Here is a 23,498-nt window from a genome sequence, read left to right as displayed (position 1 = left end):
CAGGGGTGAAGCAAGAACCTCATTGAGAAAGTGAGTTTTGAAGACAGACCTGAAGAGGGGAGGGTATTATAAATACAAGCTATTGTTCTTATTGTCATTTGTGCTGTCTTTATTTTTTAATTAATTTGTGTGTGTGTATGCTCTGTCTTTAAATACTATGACTTTAATGTTGAGATTCCTAGTTTTAAATGTACCTTAAAAGTCTTCTCAGTTTGAATTTAGATGTCTTTAGAAAAGCGTCTTTATTTTTTTAAACCTCTTGCTTAGGTTCTTGTTTTGGCTCCTACAAGGGAACTGGCAAACCAAGTAGCCAAAGACTTCAAAGATATCACTAGGAAACTCAGTGTGGCATGTTTTTATGGTGGAACATCCTATCAAAGCCAAAGTGAGTAAATATGTATGAAAGTAGTGCAAAGTTCTATTTACTACTTAAATCTGAAGAAATAATGCGAAAGTGTATATTTGACTTTTATGTATTACTGATGTTTCTTTTCTCTCACAGTTAATCATATTCGAAATGGTATTGACATCTTGGTTGGGACTCCTGGTCGTATCAAAGACCATTTGCAGAGCGGCCGATTAGATCTTTCTAAACTGCGCCATGTTGTGCTTGATGAAGTGGATCAGATGTTAGATTTAGGTTTCGCTGAACAAGTTGAAGATATTATCCATGAATCCTACAAAACTGGTATATCCTAATTCCAAATAAACACATTAGCAATTATTCTTGTATTTAAAAGCTTACGAATTTTTAATTTCATAATTATTATTACATTGTCTCCAGCATTCTAACAAAACTAAAGTTGTTTGGTACCTGTTTTCTTCCTGAACAAGAAAGTACAATGGTGTCCTTTAACTGTTAGCTTCCTAGGCTTTCTTTCATGTATTATTTTTTATAGTCTATACTTAGATTTACTAACTCATTTTACTGATTTCTTTGCTCATTGTCTCTTCTTAAATTCTCACCTTTTTTTCTGGGCTCATTTTTCTTCGTATTTTCCCCCAGTTTTGAAAGTTGAAAGTGTAAATAATTGTAGTGAAGTTTGTATGTTCAAAATGTACCCCAGATTTTGAATTTTTTATGATTTCTTTGAAGTTTGGGGGGATTTTCAAGAGCTAACTACATCATGGTTATTAAGAAAGCATTTGATTTCTTTTTGTTTATTTAAGATTCTGAAGACAATCCTCAGACTTTACTTTTTTCTGCAACTTGCCCACAGTGGGTATACAAAGTTGCAAAAAAATACATGAAATCTAGATATGAACAGGTCGACCTTGTTGGAAAAATGACTCAAAAGGCTGCAACTACTGTGGAAGTAAGTAGCTTTCTGGCATGGTAGATTGTAGCTCTTAGTTGGTATTTGAAATTTGTTGAAGCTAAACTTAAGTTTTGGGTACCAGTTCAGGCCAAATCTTTTTCTTTTTCTTTTTTTTTTTTTTAAGAGTTTATTTATCAGAGAGAGAGAGAGAGAGAGGGAAAGAGTGCGTGCACACAAGCAGGGGGAGCGGCAGGCAGAGGGAGAAGCAGGCTCCCTGCTGAGCAAGGAGCCTGCTGTGGGACTTCATTCCAGGACCCTGGGATCATTATCTGGGCTGAAGGCAGATGGTTAACTGACTGAGCCACCCAGGCACCCCAAATCTTTCTTTTTTGCCTTTAGTCAATAAGATACCTGTGTATTTCTATGGTCTGAGAATGAGGAGTAGAATAGAATAAATAAGAGAAGAAAAGTATGTTAACAGACAAGTCCTAACAAGTGATATACAAGCAGCTGTAGAGAGAGACTTAAAGTATATAGAAAGGGGGGGCGCCTGGGTGGCACAGCGGTTAAGCGCCTGCCTTCGGCTCAGGGCGTGATCCCAGTGTTCTGGGATCAAGCCCCACATCAGGCTCCTCTGCTGTGAGCCTGCTTCTCCCTCTCCCACTCCCCCTACTTGTGTTCCCTCTCTCGCTGGCTGTCTCTGTCAAATAAATAAATAAAATCTTAAAAAAAAAAGTATATAGAAAGGGACAAAGGGGGCAGTTTATATCAATTTGAAGAGAATAGTGCTGGTAATGTGTTAAAGCTTAGGTGAAAAAGTTAGATCTCCATCTCATACCCTTTACCAAAAAAATTCTCAAAAGAATTTATTTTTTTTTTTAAAGATTTATTTGAGAGAGTGTGTGCCCAAACGTGCGCACATGGGGTGAGGGGAGGGGCAGAGGGAGAGAGTCACAAGCGGACTCTGTGCTGAGTACCGAGCCCAATGTGGGGCTCGATCCCCTGACTCCAAGATCTTGACCCAAGCTGAAACCAAGAGTCAGACACTTAACCGACTTTGCCACCCAGGCACCCCCTCAAAAAAATTTTAAAAAGTGAACCATAAAATCATTTAAAGCAGGTGTAGATGAGCAGTTATTTGATTTCAGGAAAGGGAAAGCTTTTCTAAACATAAAGTCAGAAGAAGATACCATAAAGGGAAAGGTGGATAATTTTTACTTCATGAAAATTCAAACTAATAATATATTTTTTAAAAAAATTAGGGGGGAGGTGCCTGGCTAGCTCAGTCAGAGTGTGTGACTTGATCTCAGGGTCATGAATTTGAGTCCCGTGTTGGATGTAGAACTTACTTAAAAAAAAAAAGTAAAGGAAAGAAAAGGGAAAAGGGAATGGAATGGAATTAAGTAATATTTGCATTTATGACAGGTACCATATATGTCACTTTCCATTTAATAGATTTACATATATGTGTATGTGTTTATAAATAAATAGTCTAAATAAGCAGTAGTCTAATGTATAAGTACAATGGAATGGTTAAAAAGAATGAATTTGGGGGCGCCTGGGCAGCTCAGTCAGTTAAGCGTCTGCCTTCGGCTCAGGTCATGATCCCAGGATCCTGGGATAGAGTCCCACATCGGGCTCCCTGCTCAGTGGGGAGCCTGCTTCTCCCTCTCCCTCTGCCGCTCCCCCTGCTTGTGCACACACTCTCTCTCTTTGAAATAAATAAATAAAATCTTAAAAAAGAGAATGAATTTGGCAAAAACTAAATTACAAAATGATACATATAGAATTATACCATATATATTTCTAGAAATCATGACCTGAGCCGAAGGACAGACACTTAACTGACTGAGCCACCCAGGGACCCCTAGAATTAGACTTTATTTTCCAAAAAATAGACAATGCTAAATGGATTCTTTAGATATTTATGTAAATGTATAAAGATAGGTTGGAAAGATAAGCATCAAACTACTCGTAATAATTACTTCTGGAAAAGAGGACTTATAGTATCGGGTAGTAAAAGGAAGCTTTCTTTTGTATTTTATAATGGCTGGAAATTCTATAAGAGTAAAATGTATGAGTGAAAAATTTATTAAGGATTCGAATATATGCGGAAATTGAATATCATAAGGGACCTGATGTACCCATCATCAGGCTTTAATGATGAACTTTTCTAAACCCCCATACCTTCTTCATTCCTACCTTTGAAGCAATCTAGTCATCATTTCATTTTCATGTAGTTGTATATATTTTTTAAAGGATAAGTATTCTTTAAAAAATAAAACAAAAACCAGTTATGATCACAGCTGGAAACACCCAGTGGTTCTTTACTTTAGTGTCCACATTATCCTAGTTATCTTTTTTTTTTTTTTTTAATAGTTTCAGTCTGGATCCAAGTAAGATCTTTAAATTGCCACTGGTTTGGGGTGCTTGGGTGGCTCAGTCAGTTTAAGCGTCCAACTCTTAATTTCAGCTCAGGTCTTGATCTCAGGGTTGTGACTTCAAGCCCCACCTACTAAAAAAAATAAATAAATTGCCATTGGTTTATATTTCTCTTTAATCTTTTATAATCTACAGGTTCCTCTGTCTTTTTTCTTCTAATTTTTTGTTAAAAGGAAGTAATCATTTTTCAAACGATGATTTCCCAGTCTCAATTTTGCTGATTTGCAGCCCTGTGGTGTCAGTTAACATATTCCTCTACCTTCATTTTCCTGTGAATTGGTGGTTGGATTGTGAGGCTTGATCAGATTTAGAATCTTGTTTTTTGTTTTTTGGGTTTTTTTTTTAGAATGGGGAAGAAGCAAGACTTTGTTATAGGTGATACAAATGATTCTTTGTTTTCTTCTTTGTTCTTTTCTGTTTTCCAGGTGCTCTGTAATTAGTATGTATTACATTTTAAAAGCAGTTTTTTGAGATATTTGTTAAAATGCACAGATTTAGAATATACAACATCAGTTTTCCTCCAACGTTATTACATTTTATTTATTATTATTTTAAAAATTATTTAAAATCAATTTAGGGGATACCTGGGTGGCTCAGCCTGTTGAGCGGCTGCCTTCGGCTCAGGTCATGATCCCAGGGTCCTGGAATCGAGTCCATATCAGGCTCCTTGCTCAGCGGGGGCGGGGAGCCTGCTTCTCCCTCTGCCTGTTGGTCCCCCTGCTTGTGCTCACGCTGTCTCTCTGATTTAAAAAAAAAAATCAATTTAGTTAACATATACTGTATTATTAATTTCAGGGATAGAATTTAAAGATTCATCAGTTGCATATAACACCCAGTGCTCATTACATCAAGAGCTCTTTTTAAAGCCCATCACCCAGTTACCCCATCTCCTCATCCACCTTCCCAACATTATTGTTTTAAATATTTTATTTTTTAAATTTTATTTATTTCTTTATTTTTAAAGATTTTATTTTGTTATTTGTCGGAGAGAGAGAGAGCGCCTAAGCAGGGGAAGCAGCAGGCAGAGGGAAAAGCAGGGATCCCGATGCAGGACTCAATCCCAGGACCCTGGGATCATGACCTGTGCCGAATGCGGATGCTTAACTGACTGAGCCACCCAGGTGCCCCAAGTCAAAAGAGTTTTTCAGTGAACACTCATATAGCTCATATAGCCGCCAGCTAGATCCTGCCATTAATATTTCACTATATTTGTTTTATCATATATCTATCTATCCTTATATCCGTCTTGTTTTTTTATTCCTTTCGTATTGCAGAAATGAGCACAGGTCCTCATAAGCATTTTAGCATGCATATTATTAACTAGAGCTCAATATTTACAAAATTTTCGAGGCAAAATTCACATAATTAAAATAAACTGTATGACATGTACAATTCAGTGTCTGGACATGCATGATGTTGTGCAATCATGGCTTCTTTCTACTTCAAAACACTTAATCACACTAAAAGGAAACCCCATAACAATGAAGCAGTTTGTTCCTCCCCATTCTCCCTTTTTCCTAGCCTCTGGCATCACCAATCTGCTTTCTGTCCCTAGGGACTTACCTATTTTGGATACTTCATATAAATATAATCATACAATATGTGACTTTCTTTGTGTTGGGCTTCTTTTGGTTAGTATATTTTTGAGGTTCATATAATTAGTTTTTAAAAGATAAGATTTACATACAAAAAACCCAGAATTTTAAGTATATTTGTTTAGTTTTGACAAATTCATAATGTGTATCACCCAAACCCCTACCCAAATATAGAAATATTACCATCATCCCAGAAATTTCCCTCATGGCCCTGTTCAGTCAAGTGCCCCATCCAGGGATAGCCACTGTTCTGATTTTTTTTCTTTTTTCTTTTTTTTTTTAAGTGGGCGTGGAGCCTACTTAAAAGTGTGTGGCTTAAACTCACAACCCTGAGATTGAGACCTGAGCTGAGATCAAGAGTTGGCCGCTTAACCGACTGAGCCATCCAGGCCTTTGTTCTAAATTTTTCTACCATAGATTAGTTTTCCCTATTCTAGAACTTGATATAAATAGAATCCTGTGTGTATTCTCTTTCTGTTAGGCCTCATTTACCTAGCATATGTTTTGAGATTAATCCATATTGTTGCATGTATCGGTAGTTGATTCTTTTAGTTTTTTTAGTTCCCTTTAATTATTGAGTAGTATTACATTGCATAAATATACTATAGTTTATTTATCCTTTCACCTATTGATGGCCATTTGTATACTGTTTTTAAGTGGGGTTGGGGAGAATTGTCTCATTGTATGCCAGAAAGGCCAATTCTTGAACAGATAGAAAAAATATATACAAAAGAAGTCTTTTTCACTAATTTTAATGAAACAGATACTTGGTATTTTCTTTCCTCAAAGCATTTGGCTATCCAGTGCCATTGGTCTCAGAGGCCAGCAGTTATTGGAGACGTCCTTCAAGTCTACAGTGGATCTGAAGGGAGGGCTATTATTTTCTGTGAGACCAAAAAGAATGTAACTGAAATGGCCATGAACCCACACATAAAACAGGTAAGAATTTTCTCATGCTTTCTCTAATTGATATTATAGGGATGCTCATTGAACAAAAATACTGTCCTTTGTGAACTAGGTTTGATAATCTTTTTTTTTTTTCTTTTTAAGAGAAGGGGGGCAGGGCAGAGGGAAGGAGAGAGGAAGAGGGAGAGAGAGAATCCCAAGCAGGCCCCATACCCGGTGTGGAGCCCAGCGGGGCACTTGATCTCACAACCCTGAGATCATGACCTGAGCCGAAGTCAAGAGTCAGACACTTAACCAAGCTACCTAGGCACTCCAAGATTGTTATTTTTAGAATTGTGTCTAATTCAGAAGGAAGTTATAGCTAGCCTGTCATGATCTTTTAAGTCAAGATAGATGTCTAGGCTTTTTAAGACTGCATGTGATTTTGAAAATATAAAGGTTGAAACAAAATGAGTCTCTATGGGTAAGTGGGGGTAATATCTTCAAGTTGTGTTATAAAATGAATCAAATATTTATTGAATGAATGGATCAGAATACTAAGTCCATATGTCTTTTTTCTTTTAACTTTTTATAGTGGAAAATTTTAAATGTACAAAAGTTGACAGTGTAATGAACCCCCTGCGTATTCATTCTCCAGCTGCAAAAATTACCTGATTTCATCCACATGCCCACTCACTTCCTGCTCCTGAGTTATTTTGATGCAAACCCTAGATAACATGTTATTATATCCATAAATATTTGGGTATGTGTCTCTAAAAGAAAAGAATTTTTTTTAAACTCAATACTGTTACCACATTTAAAAATTAACAATAATTAATATCTTCAGATGTCAATTAGTATTCAGATTGTCAATTGCCTCGTGATTGCATTGTTTTTTCTTTTATAGTTTTTCTCTTGACTCTGGATCCAAATAAGATCCATAAATTGTGTGATTTCATTAAATCTCTTTAATATATGGATTCCTTTCTCATCTGTTTTTTTCTAGTAGCTTTTTTGTTCTTTAATAAGGAATCAAGTTTCTGTAAGCTCGAGTATTGCTTCCTTGAGGAATAATTTAACTTGTTCCACTGTCTTCTGTATTTTCTGAAAATTCAGGTTTGTTTGTTTAATTAGGGCAAAACTATGTCATAGGAGTATATAATGCATATTTCTTTCTCTTTTTGTGATATTAACACCCATTGATAGTAATGCTATCAGTTCTTATGTCAGTGTCCAATCATTTTTGTTGTCTGTGACTTGTTATCTAGTAGATTCCTGAAGAAGGGCTTAGGGAAATAATATTGCCTGTTGATAATAGCATGTTTGTAAGTTTATACCTGAAAATCATGTGGCTGGATATTAAAATTCTTGGTTCATATTTTCTTTCCTTCAGGGTTTTGAATGTATTTTGCCATTGTTTTTGGGGTAAAGCATTCTGTAAAAAGTCTGATTCCAGTCTGATTTTTTTTCCTTACAAGATTTTGCCTTCAGGCAAAAGACGTTTTAAATTTTTCTTTAAAAATCAGGGGCCCCTGGGTGGCTCAGGTTAAGTGTCCAACTCTTGGTTTTGGCTCAGGTTATTATGATCTTATGGGTTGTGAGATTGAGCCCCACATCAGGCTGTGCACTCAGCGGGGAGTCTGCTTGAAGATTCTCTCCCTCTGCCCTTCCCCACACTCACACAGGTACTCTTTCTCTCTCTCTAAAATAAATAAATCTTTAAATCTGTAGTTTTATTAGAATGTATTTTGTATTGTTCTTGGTCCCTTTTTGTGGGTACACTGTAGCTTCAAATGCAAAATTTTCTTGATTTTCAATTTTTTGGTGTTTGGTTTGTCTGATTGCTTTTTTTTTTCTTTAGGGACTCTATGTATGTTGGTTTCTTTTTTTTCCTCTCTTCTTTGTCACTATCTCAAATCCTTTTCATCTCTTTATTTCAGTTTTTCAAGATTTCCTGTTTTTAAGGCATTAACTCTTACGTTTGCTCAGTCTTGTATTCCTTCCCGTAAAGTCTTCATTTGTGAAGACTCTTTATCTTTATTTCTACTTCTTTGTTGAGTCATTTTACCTCATTTTTTTGTTTTTCTCATTTTGATTTTTCTTGTTCTTTCATATATCATTTAAAAATTTCTCTTAGCTTATTCAGAAATACAATGCTATACTTTCCATTTGTTTTGTGGGCATGCCTTTCTAGAGTTCCTTTATGATTTGTAGGGATATTCCGCTTAGTCTTTTTTCCCTCTTCTAATTACTTTTTGTGGGATTCAGCTGTGGTCTTTCTTTTATTAAGTTTTTAATCTTAATTCCAGTATAGTTAACATACAGTGTTATATTATTTCCAGGTGTACAGTATAGTGAGTCACCAATTCTGTACATTACTTAGGCCTCATGATGATGAGCATCTTTAATCGCCGTCACCTATTTCACCCCTCCCCCAACTCTCCTCCCCTCTGGTAATCATCTGTTTGTTCTCTGTAGTTAAGAGTCTGTTTCTTGGTTTATCTTTCTCCCTTTTTTGTTCTTTTTTCTTCGTTCATTTGTTTTCTTAAATTCCACATGGGGTAAAATCGTACGGTATTTGTCCTTCTCTGACTCATTTCACTTAGCGTCATACTCTCTAGCTCCATCCGCATTGCAAATGGCAAGATTTCATTCTTTTTTTATAGCTGAATAATATTCCATTGTATGTGCATACCATATTTCCTTTATCCATTCATCTGTCAATGGATACTTGGGCTCCTTCCATAGTTTAGCTGTTGTAAATAGTGTTGTAATAAACACAGGGATGCACGTATCCCTTTGATACAGTGTTTTGTATTTTGAGGGTAAATATCCAGTAGTGCAATTACTGGATCTTAGGGTAGTTTAGGTAGCCTCTATTTTTAACTTTTCAAGGAACCTCCATACTGTTTTCTACAATGGCTCTGCCAGTTTGCATTCCTACCAACAGTACATGAGGGTTCCTTTTTCTCTACATCCTTGCCAACACCTGCTGTTGCTTGTGTTTTTGATTTTAGATATTCTGACAGTGTAAGGTGATATTTCATTGTAGTTTTGATTTGCATTTCCCTGGTGGTAAGTGATATTAAGCATCTTTTCATGTGTCTGTTGACCATCTCTATAAGTCGTCTTTAGAGGAATGTCTGTTCATGTCTTCTGCCCATTTTTTAATTGGATTATTTGTTTGTTTGTTTTTGGTGTTAGGAACTGTGATCCTTACTGTTGCTCATTTTTAGGTGAAATTAATGTTTTTTAAAGATTTTGGGGGCGCCTGGGTGGCTTAGTCGGTTAAGTGACTGCCTTCCCCTCAGGTCAGCCTTCCCCTCAGGTCACTATCCCAGGATCCAGAATTGAGACCCACATCGGGCTCCCTGCTCAGCAGGGGGCCTGCTTCTCCCTCTCCGTCTGCCACTCCCCCTGCTTGTGCTCTCCTGTCTCTCTTTGTCAAATAAATAAATAAAATCTTTAAGAAAAAAAAGATTTTGTTTTTAGGTAATCTCTACGCCCAACGTGGGGCTCAAACTCACACTATGATCGAGAGTCACATGTTCTATTGACTGAGCCAGCCAGGCACCCCTTGGGGGAAATTAATCTTTATGAACTTTAAATGGGGAGGCATGAGTCAGAATAGTTTTCAAGCTTCACAGCTCTAGAGCTGTTTCTTCTGTTATTTTTGGTGTGTAAATTATATCTCAATAAAGCTGTTAAAAGGGAAAAAGGATCTTCCACTTTTGAGCTCTGGCTGTCTTTTCCCTCATTTTTGTCTGGATCTTCTCTTCCTTTGCTTCTGTGATTCCCTGGCCTCCTCAGTTTGGATCCTAGGTCCAACCCTTTCTCCTTACTGTGGGCCTTTGTCCTGGCAAAGGAGCATTGACTTGTAAATTTTGAAAGTTCATAAAGGGTCCAGGCTGCTCCATCCTCTTTCACACCTTACCTCTGGATCCTCACAATCGCCCTTCAGTGTACAAAAACTCTCCTGGATTCAGCTGCTATCTTCAAATTGGTCCGTTATGCTTTCTGGGGAGTATCTGGTCTTAGGACCAGCACATCTCCCCCCACCCTATGTATACAGGTCTTGTCCCTACCTGCTCATGTTTGGAAATCATGAAAATACTTGTCTCTTACCTTTGTCATAGATGTCTTTGGATTTTTAGGTTTGTTATCCTAATTGCTCTGTTTTTATATGGGAACTGGAGATTCAAAGACTATGCTGTCAACATCTTCCCCAGTATCATTTTAACTAACTGTATAGTTTCAGCTTTATATACAGTATACATGGACGATGGTTGCTAAGTAGTGAAAGTGATTGAGGGTAGTTGATTTACCTTTCCTGTTATTGCTTTAGAACACTCGGCAAAAGTGTTGCAGAAGCTATTGTTTTATCTCATAGGGAGGAGTTGCCTTGCTACAGAGGCAGGGTGAGGATTCCCTTCTTACTGGATGCTAACCAGCTTCTATGGTTGAGAGCAATTCAGTTTCTCCTCTGCTGGTTTACTCTTTAGGTAAAAAGTAGTAGTAGCATATCATTATAGGCGATATGGGATTTTAGGGCCTAATGGGGGAACTTTAGTGGTTAGTTCCTTTTTTTTATTTTTAAATTTTAATTTTTTTTCTTAAGGTCAGGTTTTACCAGAACAATGCTTTATTAATTCTAAACAGTCACACAGATACATACACACACCCATGCATGCATGCACGCACACAAACTTTTGGAAAATAATTTACTCATAAGCTGGAGACCTGGAAACCATCACTAGTATTATAAATGTATTACGTCCCTTCTTAGGACTAATTATCAAATAAAAAATCAGTGTTAAATCAAATTTTTTAAAAGTGAATTTGAGGGGTCAGGGGGATGGGGTAATTGGGTGATGGACATTGGGGAGGGCACGTGATGTAATGAGCACTGGGTGTTGTATAAGACTGATGAATCACTGACCTCTACCTCTGAAACTAATAATACATTATTTGTTAATTAATTGAATTTAAATTAAAAAATTTTTTAAAGTGAATTTGAAAACTTCACAATGAAAAACTGTCCAATATTTTAAAGTATGTTTGTTTGTGACTTAAAAAAAAACAGTAAGGCAGTAATGTTTCCTTTCTGGAACATTTCTCTTACCTTGGGTTGTAACCTTTCTCAGTTTTGTTGGGGTCTTTTTGTATTCTTGTTCATCCTTTAAATATTGGCATTTCTCACGGATCTAATGTCTGTACTTGTTTCTTCTCACTTGATATATTCTTCCTGAGCCTAGTGATTAATATCACAGACTTTGGAGTCAGATTAGGGTTTAAATCCCACTTGTATTACTTACTGGCTGTGTAACCTCGAATAAGTCAGTTCATGTTTTTTTGCCCACGTTTCCTTTTAAAAAGTGATATTAATGGGGCACCTGGGTGGCTCAGTCAGTTAAGCGTCTGACTCTTGATTTCAACTCAGGTCATGATCTTGGTGGTAGGATCAAGCCCCATGTCAGGCTCCACAGAATCCCTGTTTGGGATTCTCGTGCTCTCTCTCTCTGTCCCTCCCCACTCTGCTCACATGCTCTCTAAATAAATAAATAAATAAGATTAAAAGTGATATTAAAAATAAATTTTTTCTACTTTTAAGGTTTATGTGAAGTCATTTATTTAAAGCATTTAGCACAATCCTTTTCTTAAAGCAAGCAGACAAGTAAGTATAGAAATAAAGAAATATAGGGGCGCCTGGGTGGCGCAGTCGTTAAGCGTCTGCCTTTGGCTCAGGGCGTGATCCCGGCGTTCTGGGATCGAGCCCCACATCAGGCTCCTCTGCTAGGAGCCTGCTTCTTCCTCTCCCACCCCCCCTGCTTGTGTTCCCTGTCTCGCTGGCTGTCTCTCTCTCCGTCAGATAAATAAATAAAATCTTTAAAAAAAAAAAAAGAAAGAAATATAGGTATACAGATGTGTATAACTAATCACTCCTATGGCTCCTATACATATGCTGATAATGTCTAAATCTTTTTCCAGGTTAGCTCTGTCTCCAGAATCTAGACCTGTGTTTATCCTTTTGGCCACAGACACCCCAACCCGTTATTAGGGTCCCTAAAATTGAATTTATTCTTTTCTATTTTCCTGTGCCCACTCTGTCTCCAACATTCCCTATTGTTAAATGGTACATCTACCCATAAACTAAGCCAGAAATCTACACATCACTCTTGACTTTTCTTCCTTACCATTTGCTATTCAGTTTACTACAAACTATTTTTGGATTCTGCCTCCCATGGTTTAAAATGGTCCATTTCTTTCCTTTTTTTTTTTTTAAAGATGTATTTTAGAGAGAGCAAGCCTGAGTACGAATGGGGTGAGGGGCAGAGGGAGAGACTCCTCATGCAGGCTCCCCGTGACCCATGAGATCATGACCTGAGCCAAAACTAAGAGTCAGACACCTAACTGACTGAGCCACCCAGGCACCCTTAAAATTCGTTTGTAATAGAAAAATTATTTTCAGTACAAATAGAAGATAATATATAAATTGTATAAAAATAGGTTCAACTTCACTAAATATTACAGAAATGTAAATTAAAACAACATTGGGAAATCATTTTTGCCTATTAGATTTACAGAGATTATAATGATTCATAATACACAGGGTTGGTAGGGTATGATAAAATAAAGACTCACAAATGTTGAAGAATAAATGGGTACAACCTTTTTTTTTTTTAAGTTTATGTATGTATTTATTTAAGTAATCTCTATACTCAATGTGGGGCTCGAACTCATGACCCCAAGATTGAGTTGCTTCCTCTTCCCACTGAGCCAGCCAGGTGCCACCCACCCCCAGAACCTCTTTTTGCAACAATTTTGCAATAGCTATTAAAATGTTAAATGTTCATAATTTTTGACCTAGAAATTCACCTTCTAGATATGCGTCCTACTGAAATACACATATACCGAGGGGTCCAGAGATAAAAGTACAACGTTCTTCATTGTAGTATTGTTTCTAAAGGTGAAAACTTGGATGTGACCCAGATGGTCATCAATAGGATATTGTTAAAATAAATGGTACTATGTCATATGATGAAATCATATACAGTTTTAAAAAACGAAGTAGAGTTATATCTATAAATGTGGAAAATGGCTAAGATAATTTGTAAAACAGGTTTCAAAACAGTGATTATGTAGTATAATCTCATTTTATAGGTAAATACATAAAATTATAGTGTATGCTGTTACATGTGGGTTGTGTGTATGTGTGGGTTTTTTTTTTTTAAGATTTATTTATTTATTTATTTATTTGAAAGAGAGAAAAATAGAGAGCATGAGCAGGGGAAGGGGCAGAGGGAGGGAGAGAAGCAGACTCCCCGCTAAGCAGGGAGCCCGACGTGGGGCTCAATCCCAGGACCCTGAGATCATGACCTGAGCCAAGGCTTAACCCACTGAGCCACTCTGGTGCTCCTGTATGTGTGTTTTTAAAAAAAGTATCTGGAGGAATATTCACCAAACTGTTAGTGAATTATTAGGAGGCTGGTATTAAGAGAAGCTTTTATATTTTGTGTTAATTTTTTTTTTTTTAAGATTTTATTTATTTGAGAGAGAGAGCACACGCGTGCACAAGCAGGGGGAGTAGCAGAGGGAGACAGAGAAGCAGAGTCCCTGCTGAGCAGGGAGTCTGACATGGGGCTTGATCCCAGGACCCTGAGATCATGACCTGAGCCGAAGGCAGATCCTTAACCGACTGAGCCACCCAGGCGCTCCTTTGTTAAATATTTTCTGTATTGTTTGGTCTTTTTGAACAATAAGCATGCATTACTATAATTATCAGAAAATAAGAACATTGGGGCACTTGGCTGGCTCAGTCAGTGGAGCATCTGACTCTTGATCTTGAGGTCATGAGTTTGAGCTCCACGTTGGGTGTAGAGATTACTTAAAAAGAAGAAGAAGATTAAAAAACAACGAAGAAAAGAGCACAGACTACATGCTGTTAGGGTGCTATCGACTGCACGTGTGAGTTGTACACTTAATTTTTCCCTTTCTTCAAATAGAATGCCCAGTGTTTACATGGCGACATTGCACAATCACAAAGAGAAATTACACTGAAAGGCTTCAGAGAAGGTAGTTTTAAAGTTTTGGTGGCAACCAATGTGGCTGCCCGTGGTTTGGACATTCCTGAGGTTGACCTGGTGATTCAAAGTTCTCCTCCCCAGGTAAGAAATGAGATTTTATTTAGGGAATATAAGAACAGCTGTGTAAATTGCCATTTTATGTATAAGATATTGCTTGGGATGTGAAAAATACAGTATCTGTTCTTGCTGTTAGCCTTTTTTTTTTTTTTTTAACGCAGTGTTAAATTGGTCAGAATCTGATTTCTTAGCAAATGATTAACTTCTTTATTTGGATTTGAAGCATGGAATCATGCAAAGGGATTATAAAAAGTTGTTATAAGAAGAGCCCTAGGATGAGGTGGATAAAAAGATTTTAAATCCTACTCCTTTTATCCAGAAATTCAGCATAAAAGTTCTTTGGGATGTTGAAAGAGCAGCAGGATTGAAATAAAAATGTTATTGGTAGTAGTAGTTTGGTGTTTTTAGCATTATTATTTGATTTTGGAATGACTGTGTAACTTGCCAGTTTTTTGGGGTTTTTTTGACCAGATTTTTTAAAAAAAGCATTGCCTTTTTTATTTTCAGGATGTTGAGTCCTATATTCATCGTTCTGGACGCACAGGTAGAGCTGGCCGGACAGGGATTTGCATCTGTTTTTATCAACCCAGAGAAAGAGGTCAACTAAGATATGTGGAACAAAAAGCAGTAAGTAGAGTCAAATTATTTCAGGCTTATTATCTAAATGGTGCCTTAGAAAAGAGCTCTTTTTATATTTGTTCTCACAAATAGATGCTTATAACTTTTCTCAGTTTAAGCTACATTTGGATGTGAAGCATGTCGAGAGCTAAATTTATATGAGCTGCAAGACTTTGTTTTGATACAGCTTTTATTGTGAAGACAGAAGAGCTGACTTTCTCATTTTTCCCTTGAGTTTCTCCCTTGATTCTAAAATCAGAGGTGCATTGTGATTTCAGTATCTCATAGTCCAGCATTGTAAAGGGGTGACTGTGCCACAGTCTTGGTGTATTTGCTAAGATTATATTGAGTAATGGTACAATGGCCAGTTTCTGTAAGAAATTGTATACATTTTTTGTGGCCTGTATTTTTTTGTGTGGTATTTTACATTTTTCCTATTTTCATGATGTGTGTTTTTAAACACTATTTCATCTACTTTGTAAAATGAGAGGGTAATAAAAAAAAGTTGATAGAGGTGATCAGCATCTTTTTTCCTTTTTTGGAATCAGCTTTATTTTGCAAGTGAAACTTCATGACTGTAACTAAGGGCAATTAAATTTTCTTTTCTCTTCCTAGAATTTGTAATTGATGATTTATTAGAAAAAGCAGGTCTTTTGATCTACTGGGGCTTGGAACTCTTAAGTCCAAGAAATGGAAATTCAACAAACTATATGAATTTAGGAATTAAGTGTAAAGCCTTCCATTTTTCTTTAATGTAATTCTTTCATTTTCAGGGAATTACTTTTAAACGTGTAGGTGTTCCTTCTACAATGGATTTAGTTAAGTCTAAAAGCATGGATGCCATCAGGTATGCTTTCTGACCTTGCTGAATAAGTTTTTCTTTTGTATTAGGCTATTCATCTTTAAGCTCTCCTAGTTCAAATATCAGAAAACTTAATCACCAATTTTACCAGCAGACTTTTAGTTATGTTAAAATACGAAAACGTTGCTCTTTCTTTTCCCATTCATTCTCTTACCTTTGATTTTTTACCTTTGTCTTGACCAAGAAAATTTACTATTTTTAAACCATAGGTCTCTGGCTTCCGTTTCTTATGCTGCTGTTGATTTTTTCCGACCATCAGCTCAAAGATTGATAGAAGAGAAAGGGGCGGTGGATGCATTGGCTGCAGCATTAGCCCACATCTCTGGTGCATCAAGTTTTGAACCGCGATCTTTGATCACCTCTGATAAGGTAGAAATCTGTGAGAAAACCATGTATGGTTGAGAAAAGATAAAAATTGAACTGTAGATAATCCATCTATCTGGAGAGTAAAACAGGAGACTTTGCACAGTACTGTTAACTGAAACTTACACAGCAGACCCTGTTCTTTATTTTATCAGTTGCCATGGAACCATGCAAATCAAAGCATAGATTCTGTGCATGTAACACAGTGCCATGCAAAGTAAGGATTGCCTGTGTATGTGAAGGGGCTATGTGTGTGAGGGTGGGGTGTGTGTGTGTAGTGTGACGCCATCTGACCTACCGCCCTGCTGGGACAGTATCAGATGTCAAAACAAACCACTCCAGACCCATTGGTTGCAAGTAGTTCAAAGATTTATCAGTCATCAGGGTATAAGTGAGCAGAGTCCGTGGATGACAGGACTTCTCAGAAGAAAGCTCTCCGATGCCTGGGTGGGGACAGAGAGATTGAGAGAAAGAGGGAGAGTTGGGGGAAGAGAAGAACAAGAAGGTCAGGGCAGGTAAACTTGCATGTGACGATTTGGTATCGTATAAATGAGTACATCTGGGGTGTCTCATGTTTTCTATCTGGCAAGTGTTAATGGTTTAGTCAAATGTCAGTTTACTGGGGATGACTTCACGTGTCCCAACTCTCCCCCCCCCCGACCCCGCCCCACCCCACTGTCTATCTTTTTTCTTTTTTTTTTTTTTTTTTTTGAGAGAAAGAGAGCTCCAGCATTGGGGGAGAGGGAGAGGGAGAATCCCAAGCAGGCTCCACACCCAGAGCAGAGCCTGATGCAGGGCTCCATCCCACGACCCTGAGACCAGGGCCTGAGCTGAAACCTAGAGTCAGGTGCCTTAACCGACTAAGCCACCCAGATGCCTCCCCCCTCTACAGTGTAGCTTTATTTTTCATTTATTTTATTTTAATTTTTTTAAAGATTTTATTTATGTGAGAGAGAGAGCATGAACTGGGGAAGAGGGAGAAGGAGAAGCAGACTCCTCACTGAGCAGGGAGCCCAATGTGGGGCTCAGTCCCAGGACCCTGACATTATGACCTGAGCCGAAGGCAGATGCTTAACAGACTGGGCCACCCAGGCTCCCCTCACACTGTGTATCTTTAGAAAACATCTGGATCCTCAGGGTTGTGAGATTGAGCCCCATGTTGAACTATGCACTCAGCATGGAGTCTGCCTCTCTCCTTCTGCCGCTGCCCCCATGCATGCACTTGTGCATGTGCTCTTTCTCTCTCTCTAGAATAAACAAAATCCAAAAAACATAAAAAGCATCAGGATCCAATTCAAGTTCGTATGTTACATTTGGTGTTATGTTTCTCTAAATCTGGAACTGTTTTCCCATCATTTTTATTAATTTTATTAATTTTTTGAAGAGTGTAGATTAGTTGTCTAGATCAGAGTCTAGAATCTTACCTGCATTTTTCTGGTTTTATTTTCTTCGTACATCATTTAACTTTTGCCTTTATTCAGCCTTTGCTGTAAACTGGAAGTAAAGTCAAAGCTTGATTTTATATTCAGGTTAAACAGTTTTGGCTAAAGTACCCTATGGGTGATATTATATATTTCATACTATATCACATCAGGAGGCATATAATGTCGGATTATTCTAGTACTAATGATGCTTAGTCTGATCACGTGTTTACAATGGAAACTGCCTTATGTTCCCATTGTAAAGGTATTTTTTACTCTCTAATTAGTAATTTGTGGGGTAATGCTTTAGCGGTGAGCAAATACCCTTTCCCTAATAACCTACCAAATGCTTCTTTTTTTTTTTTTTTTTTAAGATTTTATTTATTTATTTGAAAGAGTGAGCAAGAGAGAAAGCACAGCCAGGGGGAGAGGCAGAGGGAGAAGCAGACACCCCACTGATCAGGGAGCCGGACGCTGGGCTCAGTCCCAGGACCCTGAGAACCATGACCTGAGCTGAGGGTAGACGCTTAGCTGACTGAGCCACCCAGGTGCCCCTACCACCAAATACTTCTTGAGAAAATACTTAAGCCATACCCTTTAGGAACATATTAAGATAGCCTTTAGAGCTAAGAAGTACCTAAGAGATCATTTATTCCCAGCCCTTATCTAATAAAGGAATCCCTCTTTGACAAATGGGTCATCTAACTTCTTAAGTATATTAGAAACTGTATTAGTGGGTTTGAAATTTCTTTTATAGTTAAACCAAAATCCAAGTCTTTACCACAAATGTCCTACAGGGTGTTCCCCTTAGTACTTCTTTGACATCTCATCACTCTGTCCTTGCTTGTCTCGGCTACCCTGACTGACTTGTTACTCGAACATAAACCTACTCTGCACAGGGCCTTTGCACTCGCACTGCTTCAGATGTTCATTCTTTTTACCACATGGCTTCCTCCTCCCCTTTATTTACGTCTCTCTTCAAATATCACCATATAGTCTTTCCCGATCACTATCTAAAATAGCTTCCCTTTTCCTTTACTCTCTATTCCCTTGCCTTGCTTTATTTTTCTTTAAGATGCTTATTACTATCTGGCATTTTACATATTTGCTTATTTGTTTACTGTCTACCCCACCTTGTCCCCACCCCCAACACTAGAATGTAACCTGCGTGAGAGAAAGGACTATTTATTGCTGAATCTGTAGCACTTACTATAGTCTCTGGCACATGCATAGAAGACACTCAGTAGATAGTTGTTAGATGAGGGGCTCCTGGCTGGCTCAGTCAGTAAAGCATGCGACTGACTCTTAATCTTGGGTTGTGAATTCAAGCCCCATGTTGGGTGGTAGAGCTAACTTAAACAAAATTATTAGATGAATCCCTTCCTGTATCTTCTTCATGTTGATCTTTTTGCTGTCCAGTGAAGTTTTACAGGAAAAGTAATTTTTGAATATGTAACAGTCCTTCAAAAGTGTGAAGAGATTTATGTCTTCTTGTTTTTCCACTTCAGGCTAACTTTGACTCTTTCAGCATGTCCTCAATTCTTCACTACTTTATCTTTTCTCTGATGCTCTAGTTTAATTATCTGTTCAAGCATGACGGTTAGAATTAAATATGTAGTCTTTACAGAAATACAAAGAAAAATGATTCAGTGATCTGTAAACATTAGTCTTCTATTAATATAGTTTTAAAGAAGTTATTTTGGGGATGCCTGGGTGACTTAGTTGGTTAAAGTGTCTGCCTTCGGCTCAGGTCATGATCCTGGGGTCCTGGGATCAAGCCCCACATTGGGCTCCTTGCTCAGTGGGGACCCTGCTTCTCCCTCTGCCTACTGCTCCCCCTGCTTGTGCTCTCTCACATACTCTCTCTGTCTCTGACAAATAAATAAATAAAATCTTCATTTAAAAAAAAGTTACTATTTTAGCGTTCATGTTATACTGATGACTTGTGAGAAATATACAGTGAAGTCATGGCTGCAGAGTTAGAACTTCATTGTCCTGCTGCTGCTACTGTTTTTCCAGAGATAATGTGACTTTTATTTCTTAAGGGGTTTGTCACCATGACTCTGGAAAGCCCAGAAGAAATACAGGATATCAGCTGTGCATGGAAAGAACTTAACAGAAAACTGAGTAGTAATGCTGTGTCCCAAATTACCAGAATGTGCCTCCTAAAAGGAAATATGGTAGGTTTTTCTAGCCAAGTAAAAGGCTTTTCAATCAACTACTGTAAATGTCTCTAAAGACTAGCAGATTTTGTTCTTTCTTTCTTTTTTTGAAATCTAATGGGATGAATAATACAGATTTCTCTGCGTGATAGTTTGTTTCCAGTTGTAAATTTGGGGAGTTATAGAAATAACCTGTTCCTCTAGAAAGCTGTAAGTCATCCTGTGTAGTTCGTGTAATAACCATGTTATCTAAGTTTCTGCTCTTGGATATATATTTTGTGTGGTTGTGTGTGGTGTATTATTTTATGACTAAGTAACTTTTGATTTCAATGGCTAAACAGCTTTATTATTTAGAGAATACTCAATATTGGCTTCTAAATGTCTTGTTATTGGTTGTTAATGAGGGTAATTAAGTAAATTAGTCTTGAATACATTTTTGAAATAGCAAAGTTAAAACCATCTCTAATCTTAGTGACTGTTTCTTTAATGGTTTGAAAAAAGACGTTATATTTATTCATCTAACTTTACTACATAGGTTTGTTCTAGCCTAGAATTTGTTATCTTCATTGTTTATTAGAAAAAATCCTTTCTCTCAAAGCTTACTATTACCATCAAAAAACTTTTGTGGCAAATATGAGACAAATATATGCATTCAGAAAAAATGTGGAGGGGAGGGAAAAACATAACAAGATCCTTAGGCCAAACTAATTGCCGTACTTGAGAATTAAATTAACTTTTAATTTATTGGCAACCAGGACCAAAGAAGAAACATCTTGGGTTATATCATTCTTATTATTTGACAAACACTGCAGCTCTTCAGGATAGAAACTTTTCGGCACTAAATTTTTCAAGGAATTTATACATTAAACATTACAGTGTCTACAAGAACTGTTCTAGAGAATACTCTAGATTCTTAGTGGTAGTAGTAGATTCCTGTTAGATATTGTGTTTACTTTTCGGGTTTAGAAAATAAAATAAGCAGCCACTCTATGTCATGCATTAGTATATGTTAGCTGTTTTAATCTTATGAACATTCATGGGGCACATCCTAGCTTTTTTTTTTTTTTTTTTTTTTTTTTTTTTTTTTTTAGCTACTATAAAATTACCAGCAAGTTTTGGTGTATTGGTAAAAAATCAACTTATATGCATTTGAATAAAAATGTTTTCATTTTGCTTTTAGGGTGTTTGCTTTGATGTTCCCACAACTGAGTCAGAAAGGTTACAGGTATTTTTAAAATTTTATCTGTTAAATAATTGAGTATGTTTCTCTAAAAAATAGGAATTTTTAAAAAGTGACAGTATCAATGTGATGCATAAATCAATTCACATTCCTTAATGTAATATGTCTATGTCATAATTTAAAACATGTTTATTATAAATAATTTCAAATATAAAAAATAGAATTGCATAATGAATATTCATGTACCCATCACCCAGCTTCAAAAATGATCAGCTCATGGCCAGTTTGTTTCATGGTTTCATGTCACTTCCACCCATTTTCCCACTCTCCTTCTCCTGCATGTATTCTTTTTTTTTTTTTTTCAAACTCAGCTTCCTCTCTTTTTCTTCCATATTATACTAGGAGAAAGTGGCAACAGTAGCTTATTTAATGCTTAAATAACCTTTAAAATTCCAGTATAGTTAACATACAGTGTTACATTAGTTTCAGGTGTACAACACAGTGATTCAACACTTCCGTATTATACCCAGTGTACTTAAATAAATTTTTATAATTTTTTATTTTACACAAAATAGGATTAAGACAAAGAAAACAAATATCATATGACTTCACTCATACATGGAATTTAAGAAACAAAACAAATGAACAAAGAAAAAAAGACAGAATAGATTTTTAAATACAGAGGCAAACTAGTAGTTGCCAGAGGGAGGTGGGTGGCAGGTTGGGTGCAATAGATGAAGGGGTTTAAGAGTTGTATGCATTCTTTTGAAACAAATTGTAGGTATTCTATCATTTCAACAATAAATATTTCCATATGCCTAACTATTAGGGACACTTTTTTTTTTTTTTAAGATTTATTTATGTATTAGAGAGAGCGTGCGAGCAGGGGGAGGGGCAGAGGACGAGGGAGAGAGAATCCTCAAGCAGACTCCCGTCGAGTGCGGAGCCCAGCTCGGGGCTCGATCTCACGACTCTGAGACCATGACCTGAGCCGAAATCAAGAGTTGGTAGCTTAACCAACTGAGCCACCCAGGCGCCCCTCAACAGGGTATTTTAATATTCACTTTCCTTGGCAACTCATGATCACAATGAATAATAGTTAATGTAGCAGGATATAACATAGTGATGCTGTTATGAACTGCTGATTTGCATAATCTTAAGCTGTTTACTCCAACACCAAATTATTTCCAGTGGCTACGTATTTTCGTCTTCAGCTGTGTTGACAGATTTTTAGTCTCCATCATTAGCTCTCACTTCTTGCTTCTGTCAATATACCCACTGAAAGCAGTGCACTGCTTATTAATGGCCTACTTGTTTCATGCCAAGAAATCAGTGCTGTCTTTTATTTTTTTAATTTTAATTTTTTTAAAATTATTTATTTGAGAGAGAGCGTGTGAGAGTGAGGGGGAAGAGCAAAGGAAGAGAGTGAGAGAATTTCTTTTTTTTTTTTTTTTTTAAGATTTTATTTATTTATTTGACAGAGATAGAGACAGCCAGCGAGAGAGGGAACACAAGCAGGGGGAGTGGGAGAGGAAGAAGCAGGCTCATAGCGGAGGAGCCTGACGTGGGGCTCGATCCCATAACGCCGGGATCATGCCCTGAGCCGAAGGCAGAAGCTTAACCGCTGTGCCACCCAGGCGCCCCTAGAGAGAATTTCAAGCAGACTTCCCACGGAGCGCGGAGCCTGATGCAGGGCTTCATCTCATAATTCTGAGATGACGACATGAGCTGAAATCAAGAGTCAGTTGCTCAACCAACTGAGCCACCCAGGCACCCCAGTGTGCTCTGTATAAACTGAGTGTGCTCTGTATAAACTGAGTATGAAATTATGAGCTTCAAAATGAGCCTGAGAGTTTCTCCTAAGACTAAAATTTAGGAACTTTAGTTAATGAGCTTTGAATATGTTTTTGTTTTCTGGTTTTCAGTTTTGTTTCAATACTTTGAATTTAAATGGATAGATGGCCTTTAGCTAATAGAGGATGGGTGTTAAAAAAGAATCTCCTGTACTCATATGCTTGCTTATGGTTTCCGTTTTGCATTTATATTAATCGTCTAAATTCCCCCAACAGGCAGAGTGGCATGATTCAGACTGGATACTTTCATTGCCAGCCAAGTTACCTGAAATTGAAGAATATTATGATGGAAACACATCTTCTAACTCCAGGCAGAGGAGTGGCTGGTCAAGTGGCCGGTCCGGCCGGTTGGGCCGGTCAGGTGGTCGATCTGGTGGCCGGTCAGGTAGACAGAGTCGACAGGGAAGTCGGTCAGGCAGTCGACAGGATGGTAGAAGACGAAGTGGGAATAGAAATCGATCAAGAAGCGGGGGCCACAAACGGAGTTTTGACTGAGTATTTGATAGTTAATCTACCAGTGTGAGCTTGCCTATTTCTGCGTAATCATGTACATTATCCACCAAAAATTAGGTCATCATAGTTGAGGTATGTGTCTGCTCTTTGCAAAGAAGTTGGTCATATTTTTTTAAAAAGTATTTCACAAGAATGGTTGTAAACAAATCTACTTATCCAGTTATACCTTTGAATAAAAAAAACTCCTTTTATTGTCTCTTTTCA

The 23,498-nt window shown here is 37.4% G+C and overlaps 1 protein-coding gene across 2 annotated transcripts in view; it reads left to right on the top strand.

Moving 5' to 3' along the window:
* The window catches only part of DDX50 (DExD-box helicase 50), a 31,946-nt gene extending 8,448 nt beyond the window's left edge, over positions 1-23,498 (top strand). For both annotated transcript variants that reach the window (XM_026504351.4, XM_026504352.3), the window contains 11 exons: positions 268-385; positions 503-688; positions 1,171-1,316; positions 6,086-6,235; positions 14,185-14,346; positions 14,830-14,949; positions 15,714-15,787; positions 16,012-16,171; positions 19,632-19,766; positions 20,929-20,973; positions 22,998-23,498. In XM_026504351.4, coding sequence (XP_026360136.1) covers positions 268-385; positions 503-688; positions 1,171-1,316; positions 6,086-6,235; positions 14,185-14,346; positions 14,830-14,949; positions 15,714-15,787; positions 16,012-16,171; positions 19,632-19,766; positions 20,929-20,973; positions 22,998-23,276 — 1,575 coding nt within the window. In that variant the 3' untranslated portion in view covers positions 23,277-23,498. The remainder of the gene's footprint in view (positions 1-267; positions 386-502; positions 689-1,170; positions 1,317-6,085; positions 6,236-14,184; positions 14,347-14,829; positions 14,950-15,713; positions 15,788-16,011; positions 16,172-19,631; positions 19,767-20,928; positions 20,974-22,997) is intronic.

Source organism: Ursus arctos, unplaced genomic scaffold (genome assembly GCF_023065955.2).
Source record: "Ursus arctos isolate Adak ecotype North America unplaced genomic scaffold, UrsArc2.0 scaffold_7, whole genome shotgun sequence".
Lineage (NCBI taxonomy): Eukaryota > Metazoa > Chordata > Mammalia > Carnivora > Ursidae > Ursus > Ursus arctos.
This window is presented reverse-complemented; position numbering and strand designations above follow the sequence as displayed.